This window comes from Mustela nivalis, assembly GCF_964662115.1.
Source record: "Mustela nivalis genome assembly, chromosome: 3".
Classification (NCBI taxonomy): Eukaryota; Metazoa; Chordata; class Mammalia; order Carnivora; family Mustelidae; genus Mustela; species Mustela nivalis.
Window position 1 is genome coordinate 95,366,757 of NC_139022.1, and position 16,607 is coordinate 95,383,363.

Consider the following 16,607-nt stretch of genomic DNA (forward strand, 5'->3'; position numbering starts at 1 on the left):
ATCCCATGAAGTAGGTGCTGTCATTACACCCATTTTACAACCAAAAAAACAGGGTAGATTAAGTTAGTCATTCCCCTAGTGACAGGGCTTATTAAAGGCTAGACTGTGGTTTGAAACCATGTCTGTATCACTCCAGAGTCCAAGCTGCTTTTTTTGTTTGACTTAAATTCAATTAATTAACACAGAAGTATTATTTGTTACAGGGGTACATGTCTGTGATTCATCAGTTTTATATAGTATCCAGTGTTCATGACAACGTATACATACCCTTCCCAATGTCCATCACCCAGTTACCCCATCCCCCATCAGAGCCCAAGCTTTTAACTAGCACATGTCAGAGCCCAAGCTTTTAACTAGTACGTGTCTGATCAAAAGCTAAAAATCTCAACTATGATACTCTTCTCTGCTGGAAATGGACAGAGTGGATTTGAGCGTTGTCAGAAAGGTAGAACAAATAGGATTTGGTACCTGATTCAAATATAATTTTTTAAAATACACCAAAGAGTAAATCTGATTTTAAAAATTGGCAGATTGTGTACATAAAAAGCTCTATGTTCTTAACCTTTGAAAGTTGGATACATCCATTTATGTATTTCACCTAGGAACAATGATTTATCATTTGCTAACTCATTGTTCCAAGTGACTTTATAGAGCCTTACTATTGTGAAAAATGAGGACTGACTGTATTTGCTGCCCATATTCACCACACCATATAAATTCCTGGAGATGTACACATGCATATTTATTTCAAAGAGGATATGCTTTCACCTGAGATTGAGAGGTAAGGAGAATCCATGAAAATCTGCCTCCTGCCAATTTTAGCAGAAAGAAGTAATTTTTCTATCAGTTACCTTAAATATCAAAGCAAGATGATTGGAGTGTTTTTCTGCATTCCAAGGTGGTTTAGCACAAGCCATTTCTATAATGGCACAGCCAACACTCCATACGTCACAGCTCCTACCATACTGCTGACCTCTTAGTACCTAAAATGGAAGGTGATTTGGAAATATTACTCATTAAAAAAAGAGAAAGATGTTGTGTAGTTATAGATCCTAGCTTTTTAATTTCAGATCAAAACAATGGTAACTCCACAGACTACCCTGATGTCTCATTTATTTCATCAATAAACTTATTAATCTCCTATGTGGCACAAAAGTATTTTGGAGAATTCTGAGATAATGAAAGAAAGAGACGTATCACAGAATTTCCAAGCACCCCCAGTGCACTTAAGTAAACAAAGTGGCCAGAGGACAAGTAAGTGATCACCACATGTAAACACGAAGAGTTTGGAACACAACAGATGAAGCCTGATTCAGAACAGCAGTGCTTAGTTACACTTCTTCCACTGCTACTAAGACCAGCTTCTCTGTGCTCACCTCCCTTTGGAACAGGGAGAGACCAACTGTTGAGATTCCTATTATGTGTGCTTTGGGTGTACTACAAAACAGTAGTACATATCACCCCAAAATTCTTTGTTAGAAATAGTCTTATAAGCAAACTATTAAAACCTGCCTTTTAAAATTTTGTCAAGACAAAGATGGAAAGGCAAGGATTAAGGGTTCTGAAATCAAGGATATAATTAAAACCTTATTTTTAGAGCTATATGCTTCTAATTTGTAAGCATATACTGAATAACACTGCAAACTAATTTGCTCTAATTCTGTCACCTAGAACTCCAGGTATTTTCTTTCATCACACTCAAAGCTGCTTCTCACCTCAGGTGCCATAAATGCAATTGTCCCCAATAACTGTCCCTGAAACTCTCCTGCACCAGTTCCTTTTGATGCCAACCTGGCTGCAGCTCCGAAATCTGCAATTCTCAGTCTCTGACCTGTGCTGTCAATTAGCAAATTGGCACCTGTCAAAAGAAATAGCAAATGACCTTGTATGTTAAAAACAAAAGAACAGATTAGAAACTCAGTAAGATACTACAAAATAGGACGTAACAAAGGAAGTAGACATGGAAGGGTTCAGAAAAATCTCCTCTCTGAATTCATTTCATTCTTGCTAAAGGCACAGAGGTATCAACTGTGCAAAATAAATAAAATCCAAATCCTCAGAGGGAAGATCAGAGTAACGAGGCAAAAGGAAATAAAGGCAGACATTTAATAAAAAGTGCTAAAAACCTTTAATATAATGATTCCCATCAAAAATCTTCCCTCGAAGTTAAAATTTTAGTGTAGTTTCCATTTTAAGACAAAGTCCTACTGAAACACACTCACTAGACCAACTGAAAATATACAGGAATTTCACAATTCTAACTTATAAAAAATTAATGTTATAAAATTACTTGAGTATGTTATATCAAATATGAGCCATAGACATTCATGTCAGAAAGCCAACGTTGTTCTTAATAAGATGAACTGCAAAAGATTTGAAAGGATTTTTCTCAAAAGAAGTACATGACATCCCAATTATTCTAAATAAAGCCAGGAACAGGAACTTTTGGGGAGGTAGGAGGTCATGAGACCAAGATAGGAAATCAGAGACCTGATTTTTATACCTGATTTGCCATCAATTAGCAGTAGGACTGGAAAAATCAGTCTCTCCAAGGAAGGCAGATTACATGACTCCACAGGTTCCTTTCACTTCTATTAATTCTAGTGATTTGAGTTACTCAGGAGAAACAACCCCAAGTTTCTAACTTGAAACCCCATAGTTTCAAGGTAGAAACTATCAACAAAGGTCCAAGTTATAAAACTACATGTATTTCTATTTATTGGTAGTGGGTAGTAATTAAAAGAATACCTACCTTTGACATCTCTATGAATGATCTGGTTTTCATGGAGATATGAAAGGCCACGAAGTAACTGTTCAGTATAATTAATAACTACTGATTCCTTGAAGGCTCCATATTTACTGAGCAAATGAGCCACAGATCCCCCTATAAGACAAATATAATAATTATCATAAACTCAAGCCAAAATTAAAACAATTTTATTACACTTAGGTTACATATTCTTGTGCCAGAGCTCATGTTCAATATGAAATATTAAATTTATACTCTGCACCAGAAGTGAAACGGATTTTAAAACTAATATATTCCAGGGATCTCAAAACCTATCAATTAGACATTTTCATCCAACTTTCATGACCTAGTTTTTTGGAACGTCAAGATTTCAGAAAGCTTTGAAACTTAACAATTTTGGATGGAACTATTCTGCAACGTACCATTCACCTCTCTTTTTGACCAAGATATACAAAATACCTTTCTTAGTAAGACTTAAGAGTGCTAACATGTTATTTTGCAGAAGGTAGAGAGAAGCCAGACCAGAAGAGCCAGCAAGAAGCTTCATACTCTACTATTTACTAGCTCTGACCTGGGACAGGTCACAAGCTCAATAAACCTCACACTGAGAAGTATTTAAAATAGTCAACCTAAAAACAACAATCTACACAGCTACAACCAACATCAGGGAACATACCAAAGAACAGATATGTAAACAGAAACACACTCCTTCAGATGCAAAAAAATCTAAGATGCTAAACCAAGCATTTGTTCATTCATTATATCCCAAGTTACTTGTTCTACTGTATGTACAGTATGATACTACATAAAATTCAGTTTTTATTTGTTCAAGTAGATGACAAGGTTCAACTTTATGCATCAGTGCTAGTTTGCCTACAATAATTTTTCCAAGTTATATCTTAATTTCATTTTTATATTGTCACATTAAAACATCTCAAATCTAACTAATGATGGCTATCTGGAAAAATATGGCTCTTACACATAAGCAGGTCTTTAAAAAATTATTCCTGTAAAACAGTGCTACAAAATCATTTAAAAAGGAACACTGAAAAAGTCTGAAAGGTAGAGACAATGAATATCTTATTGATATTTAAATGTAAGACAAAATGGGCAACCCAATACTCTTGGCTCCCCTCACTCTTTGAGAGCTTTGTACTATTACTCGGTACACTTCGTTTTGCTGCCCACCAATCAATCAGTGTAAGATAAAACAAAGTATTTCCGGTTTATATTATGTTAGGGGTGATTTGCTTTTAGAAAAGCAACTACTTACTAAAAATAAGTGTTTTAAAAATAAGCTGTTTTTCTTAAATTTAGTATTAGCCAGAAAGTTAAATTCATGTGCTATTACTGGCAATTTAAAACAGGAACATACCTGCCATCCATTCGATGAAGAGATTATAATTGCTTTTCTCACATGTGGCTCCCAACATCCTAATGATGTTGGGATGATTCAAGTGGCTCATCATTCTGATCTCTTCTCTTAATGCTTCCACTACTTCCTCTTGCTCAGAAGATGTATTTCTGACATATGTCACCTGTTTCAATAACCATGTTTATAAAGTTTTGAATTCTGACGAATTTCTATTTATAAACTTTATTAACAATCTGATCTAAAGTGGACAATTTCAAATCAGTTATAGATTAACAGGAGTTAGCATTTATGCTAATATGTAGATACTCCATTAAAAAAAAATCAAACTCTTAGAAAGAGAAGAGAGTCTAGCTTAAGAAGCAATGAAATATCAGAAAAAGGGAAAAAACTGGGATGTAGCCAGTCCTCCCAAACTGTCCAAAGATGGAATAAGAAAAGCCCATTTATAGAAGAACCAACATAATTTAAAAATGAAAGCTTTATTTTAATTTTCTTCTTTTGATCAGGATGTTCATAAAAAGTAAACTAGAGATCCCAAGATGCTGCTGCACAGGTTACATGGGTAAAAGGAGTATGAAATCATAACTCTTGTTTATAAAAAGCACAACCAGGGGCAACTGGGTGGCTCAGTGGGTTAAGCCTCCACCTTCAGCTCAGATCATGATCCCAGGGTCCTGAGACTGAGGCCTGCATTGGGCTCTCTGCTCAGCAGGGAGCCTGCTTCCCCCTCCCCCTCTGCCTGCTTCTCTGCCTGATTGTGATCTCGTCTCTCTGTCAAATAAATAAATAATCTTTTTTTTTTTTTTTTTAAAGATTTTATTTATTTATCTGACAGAGAGAAATCACAAGTAGATGGAGAGGCAGGCAGAGAGAGAGGGAAGCAGGCTCTCTGCTGAGCAGAGAGCCCGATGCGGGACTCGATCCCAGGACTCTGAGATCATGACCTGAGCCGAAGGCAGCAGTTTAACCTACTGAGCCACCCAGGCGCCCCTAAATAAATAATCTTTAAAAAAAAAAAAAGCACAACCAAAAACAACCTCTATGAGGCCCATCTTGGTGCTGCATTTTAAATAATCATGCTTTAAGACTATACTTTCAGGAGCACCTGGGTGGCTTAGTTGGTTGAGCATTTGCCTTCGGCTTGGGTCATGATTTCAGGGTCCTGGGAGCGGTTCCCTATCGGGCTCCTTGCTCATCAGGGGAGGAGGCTGCTTCTCCTTCTCCCTCTGCCTCTGTCCCTCCCCCAACTCATGCCTCCCCCGCTCCCAAATAAATATATGAAATTTTAAAAAGAAAGAAAGAAAGAAGACTATCAGGGGACTTTTCTGCAGCTCATTAAAATAAATCATGCTTCAGCTTTCCATTAGAATCCATGATGCTTTTGGTGCTTTGGCAGTATTTACTTTGAAATTTAGGTGTCTGAAAAAGAACTAAAGCATATACACACTGGAACATATCCTTTATTTTTCTTATTTTCTCATGCTTCATTTCTATAATTTAAGTCATTTATGTGCTCACTAGGTATTTACCTGTTTAACAGCCATTAATGTTCCAGTTCCCACATCTTGAGCCTGGTAACAGGAAGAAAATGCTCCAAGGCCTATCTGCTGACCCTTCAGCCATTCAGTGTCTTCTCTGTAAGGTTGTTTTGCTTTGGTATGTCCTGGTAGAGTTTCTGGTGTCTACATATTAAATGAAAGCAATCTTTTTACTGTTAGGTTAAAAGAGGAAGAGTTTGTGAAATCAGCCTGGCAAAATACTATTCTTGCTTGGTCTGGCTTCTCAGACCATCTATAAAGTTGACCTCTGTAGGGACAGTGTTGGTGACCAATGTCAAATGCAGAAGGGATCACCATTACAGAAATGCCTTTGAAATAGGCAAGTAGTGTTTGTGGTCAAGCAACAATTAAAAAACTGCTGTATAACTCTATGTGAAAAACTGCTTCTCACAATTAACTCATGTGAAAAGCATCGTTTCTGAGTTAAGTTTCTTTTAGCTTGGTGCAAGGAAACTCTAATCACTTCAAGACTATACTTACATCCTGTTGAATAATGATGATATCTTCTCCATTTTCAACTTGTAGTTGAGGAACTATGGGGAGGGCATCCTGAGACGCTGACATTGCCATGGCAATTGCTAAAGCTTCTTCTTCTTCAGCTTCCATCTTTTCTTTGCATTTTTGATTATGATTCACGTCATCTTTGTAGGTATCATCATTTTCATCCTTTTCAGGGGAGAGCACAGCAACTTCTGACTTAAAAGTTACTGTTGTATCACTTGAAGGCATAGATGCTTCAAGAAGGTCCTCAATACTGGAGTTGAGCTCTGTATTGACATCTAGTCTGCATTTCTCTTCTACTGGGGTGAACACTGTCTCATCACTGGGTATGACAGCATTACTGCTATTGCTGCTGCCAAAGCTGTCCTCACATTTGGCAGTACTGTTCAGATCAAGTGTCATGCTATTCTTTGAGACCTCTCCCTGTTTACTTGAATTACCTGGGGAAGGTCGAGATGGCTTTGGCCTGTGTATATTACTAGAGGGCAGGGGTCTGGACTGAGTAAAGATGGGGGAAGATTTATCTGAGTCTCTGTTTTCCGAACAGTTTCTCTGGAACTGTAGAGAAAATTTTCGCTGTGTCTGAGGAGATGCGGAAGGTATTTTGCAGGGAATGAATCCCTGAGGTCTATGCTTAGAGACATCCGTTCCAGTGCCAGTTGGTGCAGAGGGGGCAGATGAAGAAGGAGTTGACAAGGGTGGAAACATTAATGGGGAATGATGAGATAAAGGAGAGGTGTTCAAACACTGACTGTGGGGTCTGCCTTTTGTTTGAACCATTGGCTTTGGTTGCTCCATTGTTGTTGAACTGGGAAGTCCTACTGAAATGCTGCCCAGTCTGTCAGTAATGTCCTCTGAAGTGGCACTCAGTTTTGTAGCACATAGTCCTTTTCCAGTTTTCTCTAAATGGTCTGTGTGCTCAAGGGAGCTGTTCTCTGTGGTTTCTGGGTAACTGGTTGGGACAGCCGCCTGTAAAAAGCTGTCATGTCGATCCTCCAAAGCGTCTCCTACGCCTAGTTGGATGGCCTCAGCAATTTCCACCTCATCTGCAATAGCCATCAAACGACGACGCATCCTGGTAAAATGAGTGGAACTGGAAACATTCAGCATTTCTAATAGTTTTGAAAATACGTGGGGGACTGCAGTAACCATTCTTGCGGAACTCAGATATATCCTTCGGGAGAGTTTACCAACCATTGAGTGGGAATTATCAATGGACTGCAAAGCAAAGGTTAAGAGGGACAGCAGCTTTTTATACCTGAAAGAAAAAAAAAATCCAATTACTAGACAAGTCAAAATTATTGCAAACTATATGCAAATAAGAAAGGTACTAGAGTTTAAAGCTTATACACTGAAAAAAAGTCATTTCAGAACAAAGGATCTATTAAATTTTAATTAAATAGCCTAGACTTGAGGTTTTTTTTAATCAATCAAAGATTAAGGTATTAGTAACCTATATATATGTTCTTTAGCTTCTGAGTCTTTAATGAATCTAAAATGTGTCCTTGGGGGGGGGGGGATGAGTAGAAAGAAGAAGAAAGTAATTTATTTGCAGAAGAAATATTACCTGACATCAACAGGCTCAGCTTGTGAAACATCAGTACTGACAATATGAGGGTAAAATTCAGCAGGAAATTCCAAGAGCAGTCTGTCTATAAGGCAAAGGCGGCCCAGAAGTTCTTGCCAGTTGTTTGATTCAGTTTGGTTTCCAAGAATACAACTTAAGACATAATCAACACCACCAATACCAATGGATCCTGTGAAAAGGAAAGCAGAAATAATTGAAAAGCAGTGATATTAAAATCTAAAACAAAACATGGTCAAAATAGCACAATGTCAAGGACAATACTCTAATTATATTCATTTTAAAAATTTGTTAGGGGTTTCCTGGGTAACTCAGTTGCTTAAATGGCTGACTCTTGAGTTTGAGTCAGGTTATCATCTCAGGGTCCTAGGATTGAGCCCCAAGTCTGGCAATGTGCTCAGCAGGGAGTCTGCTCCCTCTCCCTCTGCCCCTCCCTCTGTGCTCTCTCAGATAAATAAATCGTTTAAAAAAGAAAGAATTTCTTAGATTAATTCATATTTCTAACGTTAGCTGACTCAATCAATTTACACAATTACTCCAAAATCCATACAACTGCCCTATCAGAGATTACAGAATTAGACAGTCGGCGAAGGAAAATGGTAAGATCTGCTACATTATTATTAAGTAAAAAGTTATTACCAGCTTTAAGTATTTCTCTGCCAACTGCCAACTCTCCTGCTTGGCCTTTGCATAATTCCAACAGTGTCGATATAGACAGCTGACTTGTACGACTACAAATGAAAGAAGCAACATCAGACTTGGATCTTAGATAAAATGCACATTAAAAGGACAAAAGTAATGTAATGCTATGTGAAAAGGTGGGGAAAAAAGCTTCCACATGTGTTTGCTTTTCCACCACTAAAATCACATTAATAATATTCCTACAAATAATAATATTCATCATTTAAGGTTAATTTCATTACCTCATTTGTGTTAAGCACAGAACTTTTACTAGTGGCTCTTGAAGAGCAAGTACTGATTTAAATAGCAAACCAGATAAAAAGCGTATTTTGGTTATTTCATTAAAATAAAAAATACTTGTTTTGATTTCTGAATTTTCAGTAAGAATCTCTTACATTAAAAGCAAAACCTTCCCATCCAAAACTTTATTTCTCTTATTTAGCCTGAGTGAGTTCCTTAAAATCTTTTTACTGTATTTTTTTTTAATAATGTTCTGTCACTGAAGGGACCAAGTAAACAACCTAATTTTAGTATTTGGGAAAGCACACAACACAACAAATGCCACAAAAGCAATGAAGTTCTCTGAAAAATATACTCTGATTCTGAAAAACAGCAATTTTTCTATGCATTTGCAAATTATTTATTAATCTGCCTAATGTTCAGGTATTATAGTATTCTCTCTAAGCAACAAGACCATCTCTAATACTTTCAGTTCATAGGCTTATGTGGAGAAAACAATGGGGGCAAAGCACACACTTCATGAAATGAGAAGTCAAATATAAGCACCTAGTTTTTGAGACCAACTGCAAACCTAAAACTGCATCATGTGACTTAGGAAAGAAGACAAAAGTTGGGCTGAGCGAGCTTCAAATGGGCATGGCAGAGGCACATGGGAGATCCAGTGCTTCCTCCCCTGAAATGGGCAGGACTGAAAAGAGGTGAGAATGCCCAACGACCTTTAGCACTAGCTATGCTCATTAAAGGAGCAGTGGGCGAACCACTGGTCTCATAAAAGCACAGTTAGAGCTTAGTTTTTACTATGATCATGACTCATTTCTCTACCTAACTATCCTTACCTTTCCAATTAGCATTACTCTTGTTGCTTGCCAGTTTTTAAGGATATTGCAGGATCAAATGGAATTTGTTGCTGTGTGGTTCTTTTTTTTAGCATAAACTGTCATAGAGTAAAATTCCAAAACACAGCAAATATGGAACTGTTTGGTTTTTTAAGCAGATGCAATGATTTTATTGGTTCCTATCCTGTGTAACTCATTCTCTAAAGTAAGATTATGTATATAACACCTACTGTTCTTTCAAATGGACTTGAGATTAAGAATATTACTTTAAGATAAAAGAAAATCAATCACAACACAGTAAAATGGTTATCCATGCAGTTTGTTAGCCTGGTTTTTACTTGTCACTAGTCCTTCTCCCTAGTGTTCAACAGCTTTAAGTGTTAAATTTTAACTTCAATTCTCATATTAGAAAACAATATTCAAAGCCTCATTTAATAAACATGTATCAAATACTCACCAGGTGTGAGGCTTGTTGCTAGGCTTTTAATATAAGAGGGTTTGAAGCAGTTCATCAGTAGGGCCTTACCTATTGGCATCTGCACACTTGACTAGGATGGTGTCTACAACTGGCCGGAGAAGTCTCTGCAGTTTGATTCTTTCTGCCAAACTATGGCAAGGAGTATATACTAGCATGGCTCTCAACGTTTTCTGGGAAGAAAAAACCGAAGGTCAGTTTGACTGCATTTGAAAAGCATAAGAGACCCTGGCATAATCTGAGACCATTTAATAAAATAAATTATGATAGGAAAGGACTGTAATCCATAAATAATCCATGATATATTTATAAATAAATAATCCATTATACACACACACACACACACACACACACACACACACATACACATATATACATATATGAATAAACAGTGGGGTATAAGGAAACTCTTGAACTATTTCTGCAATTTTTGAAGAATGAATTTTAAAGTAAGTTAAAAAAGAGCTTCTAATGGCCAAAGCTCAAATAATATAAGCAACAAATTAAATGATGATAGTACTGGATTATAATCCACAGATAAAATAAATACCCATCAGTCTATATTGGTATAAATTTAAAAACTGAATAAATACATAAATGGGGGGAGAAGAGACAGTTTGTTCCTCTTGATAGAAAAATCCCAATTAATTAATATAGAAGAAATAAGGGAAATAGAAAATCACTGTTAGAACACTATAATAATAACTGCTATAGGCAAGATCCACTGACAAATGCTAAAATCAGTGGGCAAAATTCTTAAGAGAAATAGAGGATATCTGCAGCCTCAAAGTATCTCCCCTAAGACATTTATTATAGTAATTTTATAGCAAGAAACCCAATAAACATCTCCTTAACCAAATGATGAAAGACAGCATCACCAATAATAAGCCAGATCAACATCATATATCCTTTGATACAGTGCACTAAGAATGGCACTCTTGAATTCCTTCTGTTTTTTTTTTTTTTTTTTTAAGATTTTATTTATTTGACAGAGAACACAAGCAGGGGAGCAGCAGGCAGAGGGAGAAGGAGAGAGGCAGGTTCCCCGCTAAGCAGAAAGCCCAATGTGGGGCTTTATCCCAGCACCCTGGGATCTTGACCTGAGCCAAAGGCAGATGCCTAACCGACAGAGCCAACGAGGCACCCCAACCTCTCATATTCTTATGAAAATGCATAAACTCTATCAAATCATGAGAAAATACCAGATAAACCCAAAATGAGGGACATTCTTCAAAATAAGTGGCCAGCACACTTCAAAAAATGTCAAGATGTATCCAAGACAAGGAAAGACTAAGGAACTGTCATAGATGGGAAGAGATTAAGGGAGTACAGTTAACTAAATGCAATGTGAGTTTCTGGACTAGGTCCTGGAACAAAAAAGACATTAATGGAAAATTTGGTAAAAACTGAGTAAAGTCTGTGGCTTAGCTATAAAGGACACTGTTGCAACAACGGGATATCTGAATATGGACTTCATAAGTACATAATAATACTGTTATTAATGCTAAATTTCCTGAGTCTGCTGACTGCATTGTGGTTATACAGAAGAATGTATTTGTTCTTAAAAGCTACCCGCTAAAATATTGGAGCTAAAATGTCATGTCGTGATGCCCACAAATAACCCTCCAGTGGTTCAGCGAAGAACTGTATATGGCAAGGGAAGGGAGGGGAAAACAGGAAGGACAAAGGGAAGGGAGAAAGAGAAGGGAGAGCTTTAAGGGATGGAGCCATTTCTGCTTCCACTGTGCATGGCACACTAAGTAATTATAGAGGAATCAAGAGTATAGTCTGATTCTCAGAGTCCTTTCCCTCCACAGTTCACAAACTAGATGGGAAACCGTCTGAACTTAGGAAGAAACAACCAGACAGTAAGGCAGTACTTTGAACAGTCAAGTAGGTTTGTGTTGGAAAACAGTAAGAAAAAGAGGTAAAAAGTTGGGCCAAAAACATTGGTCTTTATAGTATGCTGGTCCCTGGATATTCTACATGAAAAAACCAGACCATGGTAAGATAGTTTGGGAAATAATGCATTCTACTTCTTGTTCTTATAAATTCCTAATGTACATTATTTTACTGAAGGTTCCTAGAAGCCTTGCAGGGTACAGACCCGCTTAACTTGTGCTCATCAATTTTAACTGAACAGAGAACTCTTCCTTCAGGGGAAGTTTTCATAATCCTGCCAAATTGCCATAGAATATGCTTTTGGAAATGCTGCTAATCCTCTAAGGGTTTCTAACCCAGGCAATAACCAAAGTGGTGTTTAAGGAATACTGATGGCTACTATATAATCAGTGTTCTTACAGTGTGCCACACTTTATGGCTAGAGGTTTTACACAATCTCATTTCAAACCTAACAGGTAATATTTTCATTATTTTATGTGAGAAAGTTGAAATTTAATGAGTCCTAAAGTGACACTGCCAGCAAGTGGAAGAACCAGAATCTCAATTAAGGTCTCCATAATCTTGATCTTATGTTCAGATTGCCTAGGCTAGTCCCAGTTTAACTAGCAGATTATTCAAGTACCCCAGTTAGGATGGTAAGTTATGAAATCACTCAGTTCTAACTCCAAATTCATGTTCATAACCATCAGGCTATATTACCTCTCAAAAAGAAGATTCACTGGGCATAGTTCTTACAGGATGGATTACAAGAAGACTGAGGGTGGAAGCAGAGAGATTAAGGAGTTTTAAAAAACCTGAGCTTGGAGCCTAGTTAAAAGAAGAAAGATCTAGATAAGAATTATTCTAAAGCAGTCGTCATGAAATGGGGCAATTCTGACCCTCAGGGACACTCAGCAATGCCTGGAGACATCCTTGGCTGTCATGAAGGAGATGGGAGGGAGAAGAGAGGTTTGCTACTGATACCTAGTGGGTAGAAGCCAGGGATGGTGCTAAACATCATACAGTGTACAAGACAGCACCCTTGCCCCCAACAAATACTTATCTGGCTTAATGTCAAGATGCTGAGGTTGAGAAATCCTGTTCTAAAAGATATATATACTTAAAATGGAGAAAGTCAAGTTAGCCTCCAAAATTACAAATTAAACAACCTCCTCATTCCATCCCAGTCAAGAAAGACAACTTTTAACAACTTCAACTAGAAAAACAACTCAGTTATTTATGTCATGGAACCCTCCTCTGTGAAAACGATCCTGAATTTCCATACAACAATGTTTATTAATAATTAGTTCTCCTTAATGTCTAATGTCAAATTATTTTTAAAAAATCAAAGGAACTATGATCACTTGCTATCCCAAAAAGCATTTTTAATTTGATCATGTGTAAGGTATTAGGAAGATTTAAAGATAGGAACAGCAAGACATGGCTATTTTAGGGGAGAAAAGTAACCAGCATATAAGAAAACCTGAATAGGTTAAAACAAGTAAAATCCAGGGGCGCCTGGGTGGCTCAGTGGGTTAAAGCCTCTGTCTTTGGCTCTGGTCTTGGTCTCGGGGTCCTGGGATCGAGCCCCGCATTGGGCTCTCTGCTCGGCAGGGAGCCTGCTTCCTCCTCTCTCTGCCTGCCTGTCTACTTGTGCTCTGTCTGTCAAGTGAATAAATAAATAAATAAATAAGATCTTTAAAAAAACAAAAACAAAAAAACCAAGTAAAATCCAAATGAAGAGATTAAATAGAAAACTGCAATTTCTTGGGATTATGGAATAAAAATTTGGTTTTTCCAAAATTAAATCAGATAAAGTAGTTTTCACTGGATCTTAAGAGTGGTATCTATAAGTTCTAAACAAAACAAAAACCCACCCATAATGCTTTGGTTATGTAATAAAGCTACTTACTAAAGCAGCAACGTACACTTTGTAGACAGGGTCGGCACAGACCATTGACAAAACGTTGCAGCATGCCTCTACCACGTCTCCTGAGATACTGGTCTGGGAAGACCCGCTGGCCCCAGCACTTGGGCTGCTTCTACCGTTGCTCCCAGAATTTCCAGTGCTCTCCCCATTTGCCAATAGCAGAGCCCCACTAACATCGTGGGAAAGACGCCTGAGAGCCATCTCTCTTATATTCCAGTTTCTAGAAAATAAGCAGCCAACGAGTTCCATTCCAAATACCTGTAGTCAAACAAACAATTCAATGTGAAGAAAAACTGGTAAGCCTCAAATATTTGAAAATAAGCATGATTTTTGAGTACTAAAGGAAAACTGTGTACATTTCTTAAATCTTCACCAATCTACAGTTTCAAATTATGCCCAGCCACTTAAAAATCAGAAGGAGGAATTTTATATTCAAGTTTAACTGGTAATTACCCAAACTCCTTAACATTCATTGGTGTAAACAAAATTAAGAGTGAACTTCATTAAGTAATTAGATGGATACGTATATGTTTTTGTACTGTTATACTTATGACAAAAAAAAAAAAATCTGTTTAGAACTCCAACTTTTTATTAAGGTTAGTTACAGAGAAAAAAACTGAAGCAAGATAAAGCCAAATCAAAAAAGGCAATGGAGTGTCCAAAGAGATACAGAGTATTTCTCCTACAGATGACAGTGGTTAAGTCAAAAACTTTAAATGTGATTTTTGTCTTGCAGAAAAAGGGTAAGGGAAAAAAATACCCTCAACAAAATAGATGGAACTACAACTAAGGAGTGGAAAAATCTCAAGAAAAAAACTTGTGTTCAAATCAGCAAATCACCGTGCCTGCAAAGAAAGGGTACGTGGTGTTGACATTATGGGCCAATTAGTTAAAAGTAAACTTAAGACCCAAGATAACTTATCTTATGAAAATTTTCTGAATTTTAGAGATGAAAATTTCTGAATTTTTAGGGCAAATAAATGATGATTTATTTTATTTTAAATGTTCCATTACAAGGTGACACCAAAGGAGAATAAATCAACCAAAATAGTCAACTTATGCCTGGCATGCAGTGTTAAATAACATACCATGACCTAAGTCTTAATTCTGTCTTATGTCATATTTTTAATAAAAAACTAGTAGATAGCATAGTCCAGCCTAAAGCTTAAGCAAAACTGACTACACCACTGCCCTGAAAGAATGGCATCCATAAACAATGAATCTTGGAACACTGAAAAAATAAAGTAAAAAACAAAATACCAAAACACAGGTATTGCAAAATAAATAAAAACAACAACAAAAAAACCATGAAAGAATGGTATCCCTAGTCCCTGAGTACCAACTTTGAGAATTCTCTTGAGGACTCATGAAGGGGCAGGGTAAAGGCCTATGTTCAATACCATTAATGAACGAGATAAATAAGGTTATGTTTTTTAAGTTTCCAAATTTTATTAGATTCATGATAGGTTACTTACATACTAAGAAAAGAATTCAAAAGCTGCAGGACTATAATAGTCATTAAAAAGAAAAAGGAAATCCTAATGACATACAAACTGAATGAGTCAGTGTGTCTGTTTACAAATTTAATAGTATTAAAAAGAATTTAACAGTTTATTAAAAACATTTTACTTTACTACTGTCTACTGGAGACATCGTTTATAAAAAATAATAGACTAAGCAGACAACAACAAAGAAAATCACTAGAATCCAACCAACCAACTAACAGAAATTCCAATTTACCGAGTAAGAAAAAAGATTTCATCAGAAGAGAAAGTAAAAATGGAAACTGCCCTTTCAAATAAAAATGGCTAATATAAGGCAAAAGCTCTATTTTTTTTTTCTTATTAATCCACTCAGCAATTTAGCACCTACTATACGCCATGAGGATACAGAAAATAGAAACCGAGTTTAAATGGTAATAAAAAGAAAAATGACAGAAAATTCTTCGTAGAAATGGGATTAAACATTTGAACAAGTTAGCATTGAAGGAGTCTAGCCTCTATCCTTAGATAATCCTGATGTCTGATGGTTCCGAAAGAGATTTTTCTAGAGATGGGAGGTGAGACTCCAACAATGTTCCAAGTTTAATCTCTTTAATAAGCAGATGAGTGTTAATACCAGAGGTAAATTTTTCAGTCAAATTATCAGTCATGATGGAGGCAAGCAAAAGTACTTTCTTAAATTAGAACAACTGGGAGGTAGCTACATTAATTGGTCTATAAAGGTTTATTTGAGAAATGAAGAATAAAAACTATTTACCTGAATCCATGGCTCAGCTAAATCTTTGTAAGCAGGGGGAATCTGCTGAGTTCCATAATGTGTAAGGTTAAAATTGCTCTCCTGACTCCTCCGTTGGGATCCAGCCAAAGATTGCTGATGTACTGTTTGCTGCTGTGCAGCTCGCAGGGAAGAAGGGGAATCCACAGGGCTTGACAGCTCGTGGCTAAATGAAAAATTAACAAAAGTTTGTTAAAAAATTTAGTAACACTTCCAGAACATTTTTATTTTTTATTAAACAGGTCTACATCATTAATGCAAAAACTGTTACCTGTAGAAATCATGAGATCTCCACTTAGACCTACAAAGAGGACATATCAAAGGTTCTCTATTTCTTCTACATTCTTCTGCCCCTGAAAAATTAGAGGAAAAAAACTTCAAAAAATATAAATACTTAACATTAGTTGTACGTAATAATTGCTGCTAATGGTTTGTACAGGTTTATAGCGAAGGAACCTCAAAAAATACTTTGATGTATTTACCTGAAGCAGGCAAACACAAGAGGTAAAATTATTTTG

At 36.7% G+C, this 16,607-nt stretch overlaps 1 protein-coding gene and 1 long non-coding RNA gene across 7 annotated transcripts in view; one reads left to right on the forward strand and one right to left on the reverse strand.

Annotated features, from left to right (window-relative positions):
* The window catches only part of LOC309862272, an 82,723-nt gene that overhangs the window by 32,486 nt on the left and 33,630 nt on the right, over positions 1 to 16,607 (forward strand). The window lies entirely within an intron of this gene.
* Positions 1 to 16,607, reverse strand: part of MAP3K1 (mitogen-activated protein kinase kinase kinase 1) — a 79,724-nt gene that overhangs the window by 3,148 nt on the left and 59,969 nt on the right. For all 6 annotated transcript variants that reach the window (XM_082725952.1, XM_082725954.1, XM_082725956.1 and 3 more), the window contains 12 exons: positions 16,361 to 16,442; positions 16,072 to 16,255; positions 13,795 to 14,070; positions 10,053 to 10,174; positions 8,409 to 8,500; positions 7,752 to 7,941; positions 6,164 to 7,442; positions 5,654 to 5,806; positions 4,125 to 4,287; positions 2,753 to 2,884; positions 1,716 to 1,858; positions 852 to 983 (listed from right to left, as the gene is read on the reverse strand). In XM_082725952.1, coding sequence (XP_082582078.1) covers positions 852 to 983; positions 1,716 to 1,858; positions 2,753 to 2,884; positions 4,125 to 4,287; positions 5,654 to 5,806; positions 6,164 to 7,442; positions 7,752 to 7,941; positions 8,409 to 8,500; positions 10,053 to 10,174; positions 13,795 to 14,070; positions 16,072 to 16,255; positions 16,361 to 16,442 — 2,948 coding nt within the window. The remainder of the gene's footprint in view (positions 1 to 851; positions 984 to 1,715; positions 1,859 to 2,752; positions 2,885 to 4,124; positions 4,288 to 5,653; positions 5,807 to 6,163; positions 7,443 to 7,751; positions 7,942 to 8,408; positions 8,501 to 10,052; positions 10,175 to 13,794; positions 14,071 to 16,071; positions 16,256 to 16,360; positions 16,443 to 16,607) is intronic.